Source organism: Coregonus lavaretus, assembly GCF_964263955.1.
Source record: "Coregonus lavaretus genome assembly, contig: HAP1_SCAFFOLD_992, whole genome shotgun sequence".
Lineage (NCBI taxonomy): Eukaryota > Metazoa > Chordata > Actinopteri > Salmoniformes > Salmonidae > Coregonus > Coregonus lavaretus.
The window spans coordinates 10,463-28,887 of NW_028166262.1; the positions used below are offsets into that span (position 1 = coordinate 10,463).

General features: G+C 45.5%; 1 protein-coding gene across 4 annotated transcripts; it reads right to left on the minus strand.

The window, feature by feature from the left end:
- Positions 1–1,084: 1,084 nt before the first annotated feature.
- LOC311114927 (splicing factor 3B subunit 1-like) lies at positions 1,085–16,989 on the minus strand. Of its 4 annotated transcripts, none has more exons than XM_084190143.1 (23): positions 16,906–16,989; positions 15,716–15,891; positions 15,348–15,449; positions 14,993–15,107; positions 12,145–12,224; positions 11,676–11,894; positions 9,363–9,828; positions 9,040–9,161; positions 8,411–8,710; positions 8,003–8,182; positions 7,796–7,882; positions 7,191–7,461; positions 6,774–6,919; positions 6,324–6,470; positions 5,937–6,062; positions 5,345–5,566; positions 4,673–4,855; positions 4,403–4,514; positions 3,826–3,946; positions 3,444–3,575; positions 2,925–3,197; positions 2,228–2,444; positions 1,085–1,819 (listed from the first exon to the last, which is right to left on the minus strand). In XM_084190143.1, the coding sequence occupies exons 1-23, from the start codon at positions 16,931–16,933 to the stop codon at positions 1,661–1,663; spliced, it is 3,984 nt and encodes a 1,327-aa protein (XP_084046269.1). In that variant the 5' UTR covers positions 16,934–16,989; the 3' UTR covers positions 1,085–1,660. The 4 variants fall into 4 exon arrangements, with proteins under 4 accessions (XP_084046269.1, XP_084046268.1, XP_084046270.1 ...); XM_084190142.1 differs by having other exon boundaries at positions 9,363–9,831; XM_084190144.1 differs by lacking the exons at positions 14,993–15,107; positions 15,348–15,449; positions 15,716–15,891; positions 16,906–16,989 and adding an exon at positions 12,593–12,679 and having other exon boundaries at positions 9,363–9,831.
- Positions 16,990–18,425: the final 1,436 nt, after the last annotated feature.

Here is an 18,425-nt window from a genome sequence, read left to right on the forward strand (position 1 = left end):
GACCACACTATGAAACGGTCTCCATGAAGCTTTGGAGCTCTTCCTTGGTGATAGGCTGACTATAGCCATGTTACAGTATGGGGACAGGACTAGGTCCACTGCCTTGCTCCACTGGCATTAACCCACACGATGAGTAGCCTATGTACCACTGATCTATTACGAAGGAAAGTGTGCACCTTCTTGAATGATCATCAGACCTTTAGAGCTGTGGGAGTTCTGTTAACAGATACATGAGTAAGTGTTGCTCCTGGCATAAACCTGAGGGTGTCCCACATAAACATATAGGGCCTGTTTCCTGGACAGATTAAGCAGTCCTGAACTAAAAAGCATGTATAATAGAAACTCAATTTAAAGTGCTTTTTAGTACAAACAAATATGGTGTCAGCAGTCTTCGCCTACAGCCCAATAGGGGCCTTGCCCTTGATTCTCTCCCACCCACTGACTCTAGCCCAAACATACCCACACACGTCCTTCCCCAGAATCCCCATCGACATATAGCCTTACAGAGGCACGCAAGCATTCGTTTCCACGTCAAAACCACAGAGCTAGCTACCCGGAGCGCTCCTTCTCCTTGGTCTGTTTGTTATGTCTCAGCAGGATGACAGGGCCGATAAGGGGACAAAAGGCATTATAGAGGGTTAATGTTTCCCTTTATAAACATTTCTGAACAAGCTGTAGCCTTTTGAAATGTAATGTTGCATTTCTGGGTGAAATATAGCTAATTTGGAATGGTCGATGTTCTACGCCTGCTTGTGTACATTTAACTGCAGTACAAAACAATCATTAATCTAAGCCTAGCAGTGCCTGTGGAAAATGAGGTTGTGACATGACAAAAGAAAGGTGGCAAAGGTGATCTGTGTGGAATTGGAATCATCTAGAGAATGCTGGTATGTTCCCACATATTCCACCAAGGAGTTCTTCTGCCTCCAAGGTTATGACCATAGGCATAGGGAAATGACCATGGGGAAAAGGAAGATGGTACTTTTCATAGATGCATTTCCATATTGCATATTATTACTCCTATGAGTAGTCATGTCTCATGCTTTATTTTGACCAACTCAAAATAAAGCAGAGGGCCGAGGGGTTTTATTTTATACACAAACGTTTATTCAGTCAAATAAAGCAACATTCTGATAAGAACAAAGGGGTGATCACTGATAGGCGAGCAGAGCATTGAGAAGGAACGGTCAAGGCCAGTAAAAAGAAACCACGACAGTATTTTAAAGAGTTTCACTCACTGACTTGCTTTTCCATTCCTTAACCAGGCTAACTTAGATCCTGCACTTCACTGTTCCGTCTGTCATTCCTTATGGAAATATTTATAAAAGGAGAAATAAAACAAAAACATACAAGCTAAGAAGTTGTTCCGTTTTATATTCTGTATTTCCCTATTATACATGGTTTTTATTGTATTAAAAATGTATCTCGGGCCACAGCCACTGTGACTGTTGGATTGTTGGACACACCCACTACAAAGACAGAGGAGATAAATAATTTTAAAAAATGGACCAAGTCCTATACACCAAGAGAGTGAGGACAAAGAGTGAACAGAGAGATAGAGGAAGAGGAGAAGAGAGCGGTGAAAAAGAGGGAAGGGGAGAGAGATCGGCAGAGAGAGAGAGTAAACAGAGAGAGGGGGGGAAGAGAGAGCAGATCAGTATCACAGGAAGTACTCCAGCTCATAGCGGAGGTAAGGGTTCTTCTCGTCATTGTAGACGTGTGGGTAGTGAGCAATCAGAGCATCCTGGGAGCCGATGTAGATAGAGTTGTAGATCTTCCAGTAGACGTCTCGCACCTTCCTGGCTGGGTGGAACAGACCCTGGAGAGAGGAGAGACAGGGTTAGAGAGCATTATCAACTCAATGGCTGTACTTACAGTGCTACTACATTTTCATTATGGTATGTTATTTTTACTAAATATCCTCAGCAGTTCTTTCATGGACATCATAAAGGGTAGGTTGCTGTTGATAGTTATATAAGTTAACACATTTACATCCCTTTCTGGACATTTGATGTTGATTCTCAACACTGCGCTATTCAAAACAAGAACATTGATGTAGGTCAGGGGTGGGCAAACGTTTTGGCTTGCAGGCCACGTCGGGATTTCGAAATTCGACAGAGGGCCACAGATTTTTTGGGGACCGGCCATTTTAAATCTGGCAGGCCGGATGCGGCCCACGGGCCGTAGTTTGCCCACCATTGATGTAGGTAGTAGTGGTAGTAGTTACCTGTAGGCAATACTGCAGCATGCGGCAGGGGCCGATGGCCACCCGGAGGCCTTCCAGGGCCCCCATCACAGCCTGGATAACGTGGGGCGACGTCTCAAACACGTTGGGCCACACATAGTTGAGCAGGTGGTTGAGAGAGTCTTCACAGCCAAAGCCGTAGACGCCCAGGGACATGTGCTGCACCACGGCACTGGCTGTCTGTCTGTGGACCAAGTCTCTGTAAGGAGGAGAGGAAGTGGGTCCAGTCAAAAGGTGGAAAGAAGCAGTTGGGGTCTACTATATATTCTAATTCTGAGGGTGAAATCCTCATTGACAATGAATAACACTTGACTTTTCCTTTGTTACCAACGGGTGCAGGGTGAGAACAGAAGTGTAATGGATGTCAGATCTGCCAGTTCTCATGTTGGTGTTCATCTAGCAAAGTACTAGCCCTGATCTGACCACTGATAGGTCGTACAGGCGAGAATGATTCGCAGGCATACTACCACCCATTTAACTGAGTCAACTGCTTGCCAACACTGTTGACATACAGGGATGAAGCTCACCATGGCTAGTTAATACATGTAATGTTTGTAGATATGATGAATACTTATTACAAGGGAAATGTTTATCTGGGTAGTGAAGGAGTTCATTGAGTTACTAGAACATTAGCCAAAACACCAGACTGCTTGCTCATCACAATGCATACTCCTTTCACCTGTCCATAAGTGCGTCCTCCAGCAGTGGCGTGACAGCGTAAATGTAGTCCTTGCCCATCTCCCCAATGTACTCAAACAGGAAGGACAGGGACTTGAGCACCCCATTTTGCACGTTGAGCTCTGGCACGCGGTACTCGTTCATGAGCGCGGGGAGCACGGTGAAGGGAGAACAGGTCTCAGCCACGATGGCGATGGCTACGGTGGTACACACTCTGTTCTGCCGCTCCTGAACCTTCAGGTTGTTGAGTAGTGTGGCCAGCACGTCATGGGGTCTGGAGGAGGAGAGGTCAGGAGGACACCCACATGCTAAATCAGTGCACATTAATAACCACAACAGCAAAAGGAATATGACCAAGCACAATTGAAAACGCTCACATTTGGGAGGGGCAAACATTCAATTTAACACAACATCCTTGAGCAGACATTTAATTTCCAAACAGAATCCCTAATAAATGACCAACTGAGATGACAAACTGTGAGGATGGTACGAGCATGCAGTAGCCAGAGACAGGACTCACCCGATAGCCTTGGCGATGTATCCGAAGGTGTTGACGGTGGCTCTGCGGATGGCCTTCTTGTGGGCCTTCAGGAGCTCCAGCAGCTCAAAGCAGATACGCATCCATTCCCTGGCCGACACGTACTCAGCACCCCTATTCACACACCATGGTAGGAGTTATAACACGGTTGATGAAACATCTACTAGTTTATACATTTCTGCACATATGAGTAGGAGTCAGAGGCTCTTTCTCAATCTTTCCTCGATTGCTTGCCTCCTCTCCCAGAAGGGAGGGAACTCTGACCTTCTCCAATACGGTTTAGAAGGAAGAGACAGGATGTCGACAAAAGACAAATTGAGATTCAAAGATTGAAATATACAAGGCAATCATTTCACACACATACCTGTCAGCAATCCTGCCAACCAGGTCAATACAGTTCTCCTGCACCTTCTCATGTCTGTTCTTTAAGATTGGCGTCAGGCGCGGCAGCAGGTCTTTGATTGGTGGAGTCATTTTATGCATGCCTATGAGTGACAGGACAGACAACCAATCAGATGTCTGGATGCATATCAACCAGTCTTACTCTTACCACCACTACTACCATAACCCCTCTTATAATGGCACTGTGTAGCTCAGTTGGTAGAGCATGGCGCTTGCAACGCCAGGGTTGTGGGTTCGATTCCCACGGGGGGCCAGGTGGGCCAGTATGAAAAATGTATGCACTCACTAACTGTAAGTCGCTCTGGATAAGAGCATCTGCTAAATGACTAAAATGTAAACTAAAAGCCAATAGACTTTTCATTTGTAACCAACGGGTGCAGGGTGAGAACAGAAGTGAAATGGATGTCAGATCTGCCAGTTCTCATGTTGGTGTCCATCTAGCGAAGTACTAGCCCTGATCTGACCACTGATAGGTCGAACAGGCGAGAATGATTCGCAGAGAGAAGACAGGTGTAGTAGTGAGGGTGATGTTTTCGTACCGATGACGTTGACGATGGCCTTGAGAGCACCGAGGATACTTCCCAGTACTTCAGGATACTCCTCTCCTAGGTACTCGTATAACACAACTCCCAGGTGACCCATCAGCTTCTCCTGTTGAGGGGAGAGAACGAGAGGTTTAGAAAGGAAGAGAAACCCTGTACATCTTTAGTGAAGTTCATAGCAAAGTTTGTGTGTGTGTGTGTGAGAGTACAAGTGTGTCTGTTTGAGTGAGAGTGTGTGTGCGCATGTATAACAACACCCAGTCTAACCTCCTGGCAGGTCTTCATGACCACGGCGGTGCGAGAGATGAGATCAGCAGCCTGCTGGCGGACCTTGGCAGACTTGTTGTTGAGACGCCACAGCACCGTACCACAGATCTGAGGCAGGTAGGGCTTTACCCTCTTCCCCAGGGCATTGACCACCGTGCCAAACCCATTCAGCATCACAGAGTCCTACACAGGGTCAGAGGTCAACTAGAGTTAGTCATAGTCTACACAGGTAGGCTAATGGACTGAGTGTCTGCATTCAAAATGGCATCCTATTCCCTATATAGTGCACTACCTTTGACCAAAGGGCTCTGGTTTAAATAGAACAGTATGCCATTTCGGACGCAGACAGTTACCCATTCCAATCAATATGAAGCTCCCATCAAACCTCAGACTACCGTAGGTCCACACTGCTGTTCAGACAGGGATAACTTGTTTCATCACAGGCTTTACAAAATGTATATCTCAACATTCCCCAACGTTATACCCTGAGCCAGGTTCAGTAGGTAAACATCCTGGAACGTTGCAGATAGAAATGTCATGAATAGAGCTGATATGATTCCTTATTCTACAGGTCATAAAGGCATATTTGTTCTACATAACCCATTTCTATCTGAACGTTCCACAACACTGTTCCTTGCTGAACTTGCCCCTGGTCTCCCCCCCGTGTCTCACCTCAGTGGTTTGTTCCTGGAAGGCGTACAGTATGCCGTCAATCAGCTGCTCCTCCAGCTTGTGGTCGATGTCAGCAGCTCCCAGGTTCCCCATGATCTTCTCTATGGTCTCCATCACCATCTTCCTGTACTGCTCTGCCTCATCCTTCAGGTCATCTACTATACGAGAGATGATCTCTGCCGCTCCCACCTTGTTGGCCAGCTCTACTGTGGTGTCCACCAGCTAGAGGTGTGGGGGAGGGATGGCGTTAGTTCACACATCCCAAAACATGGCAGTGATAAAATAACTAACGCTGAACTAAACATTGAAATCCAGTCATAAAATCGACTTCTGCTTTTCGTTGCTTGGTATAGTTCAACTCACTAACTGTAAGTCGCTCTGGATAAGAGCGTCTGCTAAATGACTAAAATGTTAAATGTAAAAATGTAAATCTAACTCTTAAATCACCAGCCATCTTCTGCTACAAGCCTTGGCGCAGACCTTCATTTCTGCTTTTCTATTTATACTTGGAACACAACTGCCTACTTGACCAAACCAATTCAACATGTCATAAGTGTATTGAGTCATTGGTGTGTGAGTGTTGTGTACCTACCTGTCTGTAGTTGCGTCTGTCCAGGGCCATCCTGTGCTGCCAGAAGTGCTTGAAGAAGGGGGGCAGGATCTCTGTCTTGATGTAGTTGGCCTCCACACCGTCAGTACCACAGCACTGTTTCACCACCTGGCAGAGAGAGGGAACAATGGGGGTTAGAAACAGGGCACACAAACACCAATTCTGTTTTAAGTGTACTAGCTAGCATCTGCAACTCCTTTCCATTTTGGAAATGTAACCAACGGGTGCAGAGTGAGAACAGAAGTGAAATGGATGTCAGATCTGCCAGTTCTCATGTTGGTGTTCATCTAGCGAAGTACTAGCCCTGATCTGACCACTGATAGGTTGAACAGGCGAGAACGATTCGCACACACGGTTAGGCTACCTCACCTTGAGCACGATCTTCTTCATCTCCTCGTCAGGGGACTGGAACTCTCTGATGAGGATCAACATGACCTCTCTGGTGTAGTAGTTAGCATACTCAGCATCCATCAGAGGGATCAGGTAGCCAATGGCCTTCAGGAACGCAGCCAGACCCTGGACACGAGAGGGGAAAGAGAGGGAGGTTTAAATCAGTTACTAGGTCTACACAGCCAAGATACTCCGATAAAGTTGAATGTGATTTCAGGTCAACTTGCATTAACTACTTGTTTTAAGAATGTAACCAACGGGTGCAGGGTGAGAACAGAAGTGAAATGGATGTCAGATCTGCCAGTTCTCGTGTTGGTGTCCATCTAGCGAAGTACTAGCCCTGATCTGACCACTGATAGGTCGTACAGGCGAGAATGATTCGCAGACACGTAACCGAAGGCCATAGGTCCTCAATAGTTTTGTCCTCACCTTTCCTCTGTGCTGTCTGATACCCTTCCACAGGGGTTTGAGTACGGAGTCAAAGGACTCGATACCGTAGGGCGTGGCAGCCTCAGCCAGGGCAGCGATGGCCAAGGCACTGATGGTCCGCACCTTCTGCTGCTCATCTACCAGACCTGAGGGGGGCAGACAATAGAGGCCAGTAAGAGATCATGTTTTATCCTTCCTGGTAAAGTGTATAGTGACCATGTGTGAAATGCACTTAAAAAGCGAATGAACTTGAAGCATCAACCCATGCACTCAAAAAATTTATAAAAAGCTAAACTACACCTGAGTCACATTTACTAGATAGTCACTCCCAAATATAAAAACGTACTATTACTAGCTAGTAGAAAACTAAACTACCCCCTCAGGTCACATACTATCTCAGGGTCGTCCTCGGCTCACCATGCTCGATGATCTCCACCAGACTCCTCAGATGGGGTAGGATTGCACAGCCCATGAGGATGGCAATCTGCTGGACAATCTTGATACCCGTGTGGCGGGCCTGCCATGACTTCTTGCTCTTACACACAGCCTTGAGGAAGGGCAGCAGGGAGGGGATACCCAGAGCGGACGCTACGACAGCGAAAGCTCTGGCCGTTGTATTTCTGACGTACTCATCCATGTTGTCAATATCAGGCCTCATGGTCGAGATCATAGTTGCCAGGCCGGCAGCCTAGAGAGGAAGGGAAAGACCGGGAAAGAGATGGACAGATTAATTGGTGTTCGTGATACTCCTTGCATAGACAGCATAAGTGGCATTTTCTAATGTGATTTCAGGAGATACAAATATTCGCTACGTGCTGTAGGAATGTAACCAACGGGTGCAGGGTGAGAACAGAAATGAAATGGATGTCAGATCGGCTAGTTCTCGTGCTGGTATTTAATCTAGCGAAGTACTAGCCCTGATCTGACCACGGATAGGTCGAACAGGCGAGAATGATTCGCAGGCATATTACCCAACTGTGGTGGGTGTGTGATTACATTATAGGGCTGGGAGTGGGGCTCACCTTGGCCAAGTTAGAGATGATCTCTCTGCCCTCCACTCTGGCGTAGTAATCTTCATCAATCAGCAGGGGCTCAATCACCACCAGGATCTGAGGAACAGACAGTCAGTTAGTGAACCACATACACAGTGCCAATCTCAGCACAGGAGACATACAGTAACGGAGTGAGTGAGTGAGTACTGCCTCTCTTTCACACACACAATGACCCACCTTGTGTACATATGGGCGGACCAGGTCGTCCAGCTTGTAGAGGATGCGGTCGATGACCTTGACCAGTAGGTGGCGCTCCTGGTCCTCCAGAGTAGGAGACATGAGCAGGGGTAGGATCTGGTTGAACAGGGGCCCTGCGCCAAACTCCCTCGCCTTGTCTGTGATCTGACGCAGGGCAGCCTGAGAAGAGACGCAAGGGGGTTAGACTGGGTGGTTGACATTTCAGTGGTGAGAGTTACACACCAAAAGGAAGATGGAGTAAAGACCAGAGATACAACACTAGAGTGGCCTATGTCAAACCTTCATAGCTCATTGAATGTGTGGATAATGGCAGCCATCTTGGTCAGGGAAAGTTCAATTTTTAATTCTGTGGTCAAGATGATGAGGACAGTTAGCAGCTGGTCTCACCTTTCTCATGGGAGGTGTTCCGTTCTTGATCTTCAGCAGCAGTTTCATGATCTTACGCTCCTTCTGTTCCTCTGGGCTCAGAGTGGACTCATCCACCTCAACCAGCAGTTTATCAAAGTACTGGATGTCGTCTGGTTTGAGGAAGGGCAGGTTTCCACTGGGCTGGTCGTTGACCTGCTTCATGGAGCGGTCCTCCTGCTGCATGTGGAAGCCCGTCATGCCCCCCATGGGGGTTGGGGTGGCAGACAGCTTACGGGCTGGGGTACGGATGGGCACGTAGCCTGCTGGTGGGGGAAGGACCTGTGGAGGAGTTGCAAGATGAAACGTTAGTACTGTTCACTTCCTATACCTTTAACTCATTTTACAGAACAGTTTACTATTTTTTGTGTACTGGATTGAGGTCTTCTCAGACAAATTCCCTGATGTCTTCAACTGAAGAGACATGCCGGTGTGGGGAACCGAACCCAGAGAGACAGAACGTGACACTGACCAGAGACAGACTGTCCTGTTCCAACTTGTTACCGTATCACCGAAGACTATTCACTCACTTAATATAGGTATTTGATGTGACAAATGACTGTTGAGCTCTATTTCTCCATCGTACTGGTGTGTGAAAGAGTCTACTTGACCTTGTATCCCTCTGGGAACATGGCATCCAGCTCATCATCTGTGAGTGGTCGGTTTCTCTCGTCGATCTCCCTCTCCCAACGCCACGCCTGCAGCTGCTCTGGGGTCATGCTCATCAGGTGACCTGACAGGATAGGAAACACATACATAATGTAAAACATGCCTCAACCTAGTATCACGACTTAGTGGGACATTATACTACTAGTAAATGAACAACAAGTACGTAATACCAAACAGAATTATCAGTTTTAAATTATATTCTACCTCTAAGGAATTGAAGATGGGATTCAAAGGCCTGAGATGTAGGTTAGGTGACTGACAGTACCTGGAGATGGAGTGGCCATATTCATGGCAGGGGTTCCGATGGGAGTCTTCCCAGGGGTCATCAGTGGAGTGGAAGAGCCCATCTGGCTGGCAGGGGTCTCGTCCCAACGGGACTTCCTCTTACTGGCCCCGGGGGTGGGGGTCTCTCCTACCGACTCGTCTCCTCTGTCTGTTCGGGGGGTCTCGGCCCAACCACTACCATGACCAGGGGTCTCCCTTTCAGTCTTGGGGGTCTCGTCCCAGCGGTTTTTGCGCACGCTGCCTGTGGCCCCCCCATGTCCGGGGGTGGTGTGTCCCGGTGTGTCCCCTCTGCCTGGGGTGGCTGCTCCGGCCGGGGTGTGGCTGGGGGTGGGGTCCCACATCCGGGTGCTGGGAGTGGCCCCTGGGGTCTCACTGCCCTTGTTCCTGCCAGGGGTCTCGTCCCAGCGGCTGTTGGAGGGGGTGTGGCCAGGGGTGTGTCCTGGGGTCTGCTGTGGAGAAATCGAAAGAGAGAGAGTCAGGGGATAAAGGGATCAATGAGTTCTTACAACACAGAAATGAAGCATGGTTGAGGTACTTTGTTCTACTAGGAGCTTAAAAATAATATTTAAGTCAAGGCAAGACATAAATAAACTGCCCCAAAAACACTTGGTCCTACAGTGGGGGAAAAAAGTATTTAGTCAGCCACCCATTGTGCAAGTTCTCCCACTTAAAAAGATGAGGCCTGTAATTTTCATCATAGGTACACGTCAACTATGACAGACAAATTGAGAATTTTTTTCTCCAGAAAATCACATTGTAGGATTTTTAATGAATTTATTTGCAAATTATGGTGGAAAATAAGTATTTGGTCACCTACAAACAAGCAAGATTTCTGGCTCTCACAGACCTGTAACTTCTTCTTTAACAGGCTCCTCTGTCCTCCACTCGTTACCTGTATTAATGGCACCTGTTTGAACTTGTTATCAGTATAAAAGACACCTGTCCACAACCTCAAACAGTCACACTCCACTATGGCCAAGACCAAAGAGCTGTCAAAGGACACCAGAAACAAAATTGTAGACTTGCACCAGGCTGGGAAGACTGAATCTGCAATAGGTAAGCAGCTTGGTTTGAAGAAATCAACTGTGGGAGCAATTATTAGGAAATGGAAGACATACAAGACCACTGATAATCTCCCTCGATCTGGGGCTCCAGGCAAGATCTCACCCCGTGGGGTCAAAATGATCACAAGAACGGTGAGCAAAAATCCCAGAACCACACGGGGGGACCTAGTGAATGACCTGCAGAGAGCTGGGACAAAAGTAACAAAGCCTACCATCAGTAACACACTACGCCGCCAGGGACTCAAATCCTGCAGTGCCAGACGTGTCCCCCTGCTTAAGCAATGTGTCCAGGCCCGTCTGAAGTTTGCTAGAGTGCATTTGGATGATCCAGAAGAGGATTGGGAGAATGTCATATGGTCAGATGAAACCAAAATATAACTTTTTGGTAAAAATTCAACTCGTCGTGTTTGGAGGACAAAGAATACTGAGTTGCATCCAAAGAACACCATACCTACTGTGAAGCATGGGGGTGGAAACATCATGCTTTGGGGCTGTTTTTCTGCAAAGGGACCAGGACGACTGATCCGTGTAAAGGAAAGAATGAATGGGGCCATGTATCGTGAGATTTTGAGTGAAAACCTCCTTCCATCAGCAAGGGCATTGAAGATGAAACGTGGCTGGGTCTTTCAGCATGACAATGATCCCAAACACACCGCCCGGGCAACGAAGGAGTGGCTTCGTAAGAAGCATTTCAAGGTCCTGGAGTGGCCTAGCCAGTCTCCAGATCTCAACCCCATAGAAAATCTTTGGAGGGAGTTGAAAGTCTGTGTTGCCCAGCGACAGCCCCAAAACATCACTGCTCTAGAGGAGATCTGCATGGAGGAATGGGCCAAAAACCAGCAACAGTGTGTGAAAACCTTGTGAAGACTTACAGAAAACGTTTGACCTGTGTCATTGCCAACAAAGGGTATATAACAAAGTATTGAGAAACTTTTGTTATTGACCAAATACTTATTTTCCACCATAATTTGCAAATAAATTTATTAAAAATCCTACAATGTGATTTTCTGGATTTTTTTTTCTCATTTTGTCTGTCATAGTTGACGTGTACCTATGATGAAAATTACACGCCTCTCATCTTTTTAAGTGGGAGAACTTGCACAATTGGTGGCTGACTAAATACTTTTCCCCCCACTGTATATAATTTGCTGATCAAACACCAGCCCACACCAAGTCATAGTAAGGATACAAACTTGACTGATCTGATCAGCTAAGATAATACGTTTTACCTCAGCAGCCTGGTCAGCCTGGTCCCAGCTGGACATCTTCTTGGGTGTGCCGGCATTGCTGGGGGTTCCTGATTGGTCCTGTTTCTCGGCCGTCTGGTCCCAGCGGCGTTTACGCTTGGCAGCAGCAGCGGCAGCAGCAGCCTGGGAGGCAGCAGAGCCGTTGACAGCCTTCAGGTCTCCCGTCTTGGCCTTCTCTGCCATCTGCTGACGGATCTCTTTCTGCACGTAGGGAGAGTAAGAACATGAACCAGAGACTAACCTCACCACAACAGGGGAAAGTTTCCCTTGAGCTTTGTAGGACGGCAGTCTATTGAAGGCAACAATACACCACATTGAACAACACACCCACATAATTCAATATTCTTATATTATAATCCTCTATGGAGACACCACTAATCGAAACATTACCCGAAGACAAAGTTATGCCCTTGAGCTAAACCACAAAGGGGATATATCCGGTCTGTCTTACCTCCTCTTTGGTCAGGTGCTGCTCCTTCATGACGTCCATGTACGACCTGGACTGCAGCTTTGGGTCCGGCGTTTTGCCCCCTGCGCGAAAGAGCACCAACAAGACACAGGGCAGCCGATTAGAACACGCCCCAGGACCCGGCTTCATAACACACACAGCAAGTATAACACAGCCAGTTCAGCTAGGCCCTCACTTCTTCTTTAGAAACTTATACTGTTTTAGTTCCTTAAGCTGAATCACAACAAGACAACCCTAGATACACAACATACAGGCAGTCCTCTCTTGCTTGCCTTACATACAAACAAACATAGCTGAATAAAAAAAACAACAGGCAGATACATTGAGAAAGAGCTGAGGTGTTTTTTTTCTTTCATTTAAGGAGATAACAGGCGAGGATAAAGCCATCACTGATGCAGGAGTCCTGGGCTGTGCTCTCCAGAATACGTACACTTTCAGTGCCAAGGGTCCTTCTGCAGTCAGACTTCAACCGGCAGAAAAGAAGCCTAGAAAATGTCTCTTTACCATTAGTAACACTTTGGAAAAGGGTTGGAACTCACACACATAAGCATACCACCTGTGATTTGTTTTTACGTCACTCAAAAGAAAAATCCTCCTGGGGCTCAAACCTCAAATAAATGGAACAAAAAATATCCTCCAGATTGTGAATTATTGATTAACAAAATGAAGTCAATTTGTTACCAAATCTTCTTGTGAGATAACTCTGTAGCTACTTTATGTAACCCATGGCAGGGAGAGCATATGTATGTAGTTACACGGATACATGAGGGCCAGTGGAGGCTACGATTAGAGCCATACAATCAATATCTTCGTTTCAGGTGGGAACAGGCTGCCTGCTACTGAGCAGTTGGAAGTTTGCCTTCAGTGTCGATTGCTATTCCAACTTCGTAAACGTAGATCTTGACTTCCTTTTTATAAATAAATAAATAGATATATTTTTTAAATTAATTATGAATTACAAAATAAATCTAAAGCAAAAGACTACATAAAATTGCTACGGTTTAAATGTAAGTATATAAAAATAAAGTTTGGTAGAAGAAAAAATAAAAAGGTTCTTAGGGTAGAGGTTTGTTGAGGAAGAGCTGCTTTCCCCCCTCACCCACAAACACACCCACCCAGACAACAAACCAGCGGACCCTGACAAAACTGATAAGCGCACGCTTCTGTCTGTGTTCACCATAACCTACACAGGATGAGTTGCTGCACCCTTAAGAGAGTGCAGTACAGGACTGGCAAAGCAGTACTGCTGTAGGAAAGAAATTAAGGACAGTTAGTATGGGCCTGTGGAATTGCGGCACACAGATTTCTTGATATGTTTCTATTTTACAAAGATGTAAAATAGAAATATATTTACACAACATCTTTGTATATGACAGAGCTGTCTACATGCAGGCTTGATACAGCCCTACCCAGACTACATAGAGGCACTGAGGCCACTTCATCTCAGAGAGAGATATGTGTGCTTCATCCGCTACAGGCAAATTGTTGCATTGCAAATGAAATTGTTGCAATGCATAGATAAATACCTTAAACCTATTCTAGAAGGTATGTGTTTAGTTAATCAAATGCTCAATGGCTAGTCAAGCCGTATTCTGAGAGATAGGCCATCCTTGTTTAACTGATGGACAATTCAGTTCATTTAGGCTATGAGGAATGTGAATATAGCTAGGTGACAGCTCCTTGCCCATGTGAGAGTTAAGGGGCAAGACTGGCCCTTTGGCCAATGATTATACCGCAACTGTAATTCACTCTATTAATCACACACCTGGAGCCCAAGTTAAGATGCCTGACCCAACTTGGACTAAAAGCCATTTAAATGTGCTTTGAAATCTGAGACCATAACTCACTAATGTTGATGACACAACGGCACTACAGTTCATGTGTGTAAGTGTCATAATTTGTGATGTCCTGTTCTTTTCTAATGGAACTTCCCCAACCCCTAGAAGTCCGACAAGCCAACAGTGGTGGTAACTGACCATAAGCCTACACAAAGATACTGTAGGAGTGAAGGAAGGGCCACTTGGAAGTAAAGGGGTGGTCTGATTGCACTGCTAATTTTATGAGTGTTCTTGTTCTACACAGAAATACTCGGAAGCCTCAGATCTGTACCCAGGTGGTCTGCCATCTAGGGGGGGGGGGGGATTGGGGTCATTGCGTTCCCGCCTACTGGGCACAGCAGGGTGTAGCATATTGCATGAGCAGGTGAATTACCCCAAGGTTGACCATCAAACCCATATAGAAGTCACAATTTTTATTTTGCCTTTTTATTTATTTTCTTTGCTACTCACATTACTTAATACATTTCTTAAGAGTAAGACAGTTCTTTCCACCATCAGTACATGAGATAGCCACATGGGTCTGTTAACCCTTCGAGACACACACAACCTACCTGCCACCCATGTAGTGTTAGGTACGAAAGTCTAACCAAGACAACGGCAAACCACCTCTCCCTAAAACAAAATGGAACCCCTCACTGGCAGACATGTATTTTATACTACTTAATCATGTTTACAATTATTGTCATTTTCCAAGAAAAAAAAAACTTGTATCTGCCTCGCAGGCCGTTTGCCTCAAAAGCAAAGAGATTTTATTGAGAGAAAATTATGAATGATAAAAGGCGCAGTGACAAGAGAACCAACCGCCCTCAGGCCAGGAAAGATTACCACGGGAAGGTCTTAGTCTGGGGAGCAAGCCGTTGCACAGTGCTCGAAGGGCTAAGCAACAAGAGGTGGGTTCAAACCCTTAAAAGGCAGCCATGGGATCAGGGAGAGAGGGTAAAACATGAACAGGGGAGGACACTATGGAGGGAGGACGGAGGGGTGAAATTTACCATCTGCAAAGGGGTCTAGTCGCTCCGGAGAGATGATCATCTGTCGTCGTCTGGCCTTGTACTCGTCCTCACGCTCTGCAATCTTCGCGGGCCTGTGCTCGGCAAACGGGTCGTACTGAGAGGAGAGAGAACACAGCATGTTAAAATACATGTCATCATGGTAAACAGAGATTTAATGTGAGAACTAGCCATTATAACATGTTGTCTATGACAAGACATGAGCAGGATAATTAAGCAAATCCAAAACTTTTGCAATAAGGTTCAGTAAAAGGGTCTCTGTCAGGTTTGAACTCAAAAGTAGAATTCTACACTTATTGCAAAAGCTGGAGAGGGAGATAGTGTTACTGTGGCTAACCTGTTCATCTGACTGTGGTATTGCATTCAGTATAGCCACCGGAGCATGATACCCCGGTTTCTTCTGTCCAAGTAGACTTGTTGAAGAGTCCTCCTCGTCATCCTGAAAATAAGAGAGAGACAAGAGTCTGGTCAAGCCTAGCCACTTAAGGCAGACTCTCCCAGCTCGCAGACAACAAGACATACTGGAATAGCCAACGCCATTAAAAATATGACACTGGAATAGCTGACGCCTAACCCCTAGGAAGAGAAGGAGAATGTCAGTGTTGCAGACGACATGCACACTTTTTTTATTTGACCATTTTCAATGTTAAAAAGAAAAACAAGCATGCATACATCACAACTCATGATTTAACATGCAACACTTACATCCTCCTGTTCATTGGCAGCGATAGAGGTGACATATCCAGCGAAGCGGCTGTCACTGCCACCATAGATCTCCTGGTCGTAGTATCCAGTTGAGTCCAGGCCCACACCCTGATCTGCTCCCTCCTCCACCAGGGCAGCCTTCATGCCCTGGATCTCCAGGATCTGGGCCTCAATGTCTGGGGGGCAGGGGGGAAGAATAACACAACAGTCAGTGACTTTCAGGGTATGTTGAAATATGTACAAACGCATAACCAAAGATATGAAGCATATTATTATATTATATTAAACATAAATAGCATCTGCAGTAGTGCTAAACTACACATTAGCTAAAAAAAATATGCTATTGTATTCAATGAATATGTTTGTCAAGCACGAATTAGCTCTCATCTGTGCTCAAATCGATCGCTGTGTTGACAAAGTAACTAGGGCAGCGTTTCCCAAACTCGGTCCTGGGGACCCCAAGGGGAGCACGTTTTTGTCCTAGGACTACACAGTTGATTCACATTATCAAAGCTTGATGGTCAGTTGATTATGTGAATTAGCTGTGTAGTGTTAGGGCAAAAACCTTAACGTGCAGCCCTTAGGTTCCCCAGGACCGAGTTTGGGAAACGCTGAACTAGAGCCTGCTAAATTAGTTTCAATTTGAGCGGAATCAGACAGTGCTGGCTTGACAAAGATGAGATAATCCAAATAACGTTAGTTATCATAGCTAATTAGCTAGAAAATGTATTCATGATATGTTTAATCTGAAACACGTCAAACATGAAGCGTGCATAATGTTACGATACTAGCAGCAGTGCGGTGTACGTCCGACATGCCATACTTCCAACGCCATTTTAGTTTTTACAACAACACTGACGCTGTTAAATAAATGTAGCCATATCGATACCATAGCAAGTTTCTTATAGCAACATCTACACAATTAGTATAATTGAAGCGCATACTGATAAAGGCAATCATGGTTGTAGAAATTCTGCATTGTCTAGCTAACTTAGCAGTTAACTTAGGGGGGCGCCATTAGCTATCAGTCCTCGTTGCGTTTAGGGTGTCACGAATGACAATAGAGCTAAAACATGTAGCTAGCTTCTAAACAATGGATGCATCTTCATCCTCTTTTTATTAGGAACCCGACGTACATAAAATCAAATTATAATACCCATTTACAACATTTTCTAAATAAATAGTCTTACCTTCGTGTGTTTTGGCGATTTTCGCCATTTTGGTGGTTCGGTAAGACTGAAACCGGAAGCCAGAATTAATTCATATCCGTTCAGCAAAAATAGATGCGTACTGGACAGTTTCGTCACAGATAGAACAATGAGAGTTGTAAAAATCTTTGGCTCAGTGGTCCTGGATGAGAAAGGTCTTGAGTGCTTAATGACGGCCAGGAAACCAGGATTGACCCAGTAATAAACTGGAAATTAATATGCTCTTGATATTACTCTGATCTCAAGTTCAACAGTGGTGTGTAAAGTACTTAAGTAAACATACTTTAAAGTAGTACTTAAGTCGTTTTTGGGGGGAGTATCTGCACTTTACTCTTTATATTTTTGACAACTTTTACTTCACTACATTCCTAAAGAAAATAATGTACTTTGACCGTGAAAAACCCAGCAGCGTTGCAGTTCTTGACACAAACCGGTGTGCCTGGCACCTACTACCATACCCTGTTCAAAGGCACTTAAATATTTTGTCTTGCACATTCACACTCTGAAAGGCACACATGCACAATCCATATCTCAATTGTCTCAAGGCTTAAAAAGCCTTCTTTAACCTGTCTCCTCCCCTTCATCTACACTGATTGAAGTGGATTTAACAAGTGACATCAGTAAGGGGTCATAGCATTCACATGGTCAGTCTATGTCATGGAAAGAGCAGGTGTTCATAATGTTTTGTACACTCAGTGTATATTTTCTTTATAAAAAAATATAGGAAGAAAATATCTATATATTTTGTATTTGTTTTGCTTCCTTTTGGGCCTCCCACGGGCCTGGGCCCAGGGGCTTCAGCCCCGTTAAACTCTGCATTAATCCGGCCCTGGATGTAGGATTTAATTATGTATTATGTTTTCTTAGGGAGAGATGAGAATAATGGGTAGGATTTAGACCTTCCCTGTCTCTGGTCCACACCCCAGTCCAGTTTGTGGCGGTAATGCACCTTTAAGTTGGTTGCCAACTGCCATAGAAAATGCACAGAATAAACATTACAGTCCCTAGTTGCTTTTTTTTTGTTACCTGTTTTGTATGTTATTTTGGCATTAATACGTGTCACATATCAGTTTGCAAACAATGTTAAAAAAATAAATAATTGAGTTAATAAAGCTGCATACAAACGTGGTCTCTTTTTTGCTTTCTTGAGTAAGGCAGCTCCAAAATGCAGGTGTTTCAGCCTAGCTCTGTGCTTTCTGTGGTGGTGCAAGCGGAAAATACGGAGCGTAGGGTTTGGTAATGTTCTCTAGTTGCGCCGTGATTGGCTCAGTGTTTTGTCACTCATGGGGACACTACATCGCCACAAAATCTACGGGGAGAGCTCGAAAATTCAAGCCCCTTGGGTGCTGCCATAGTTGTTATGGGTGGAAGATGGCACAATGATGCCATCTGTTGGTAAATGTTCATTACTGCAACTCCAGTGTTTTACCGGTGTACTTGAGATACCCGGATGTAATGCAATATACTGCACAAGACTGGTTACTCGCATCAATGCCTCTGCC

Coding starts and splice junctions, on each gene's coding strand:
- LOC311114927 (XM_084190142.1), bottom strand. CDS start 16,933: ATGGCGAAAATCGCCAAAACACACGAAG. Junction 12,225..14,992: donor ACTAGACCCCTTTGCAGATG/GTAAATTTCACC, acceptor TCTTTCGCGCAG/GGGGCAAAACGCCGGACCCA. Junction 8,711..9,039: donor TGTTCCCAGAGGGATACAAG/GTCAAGTAGACT, acceptor ACTCCTCCACAG/GTCCTTCCCCCACCAGCAGG.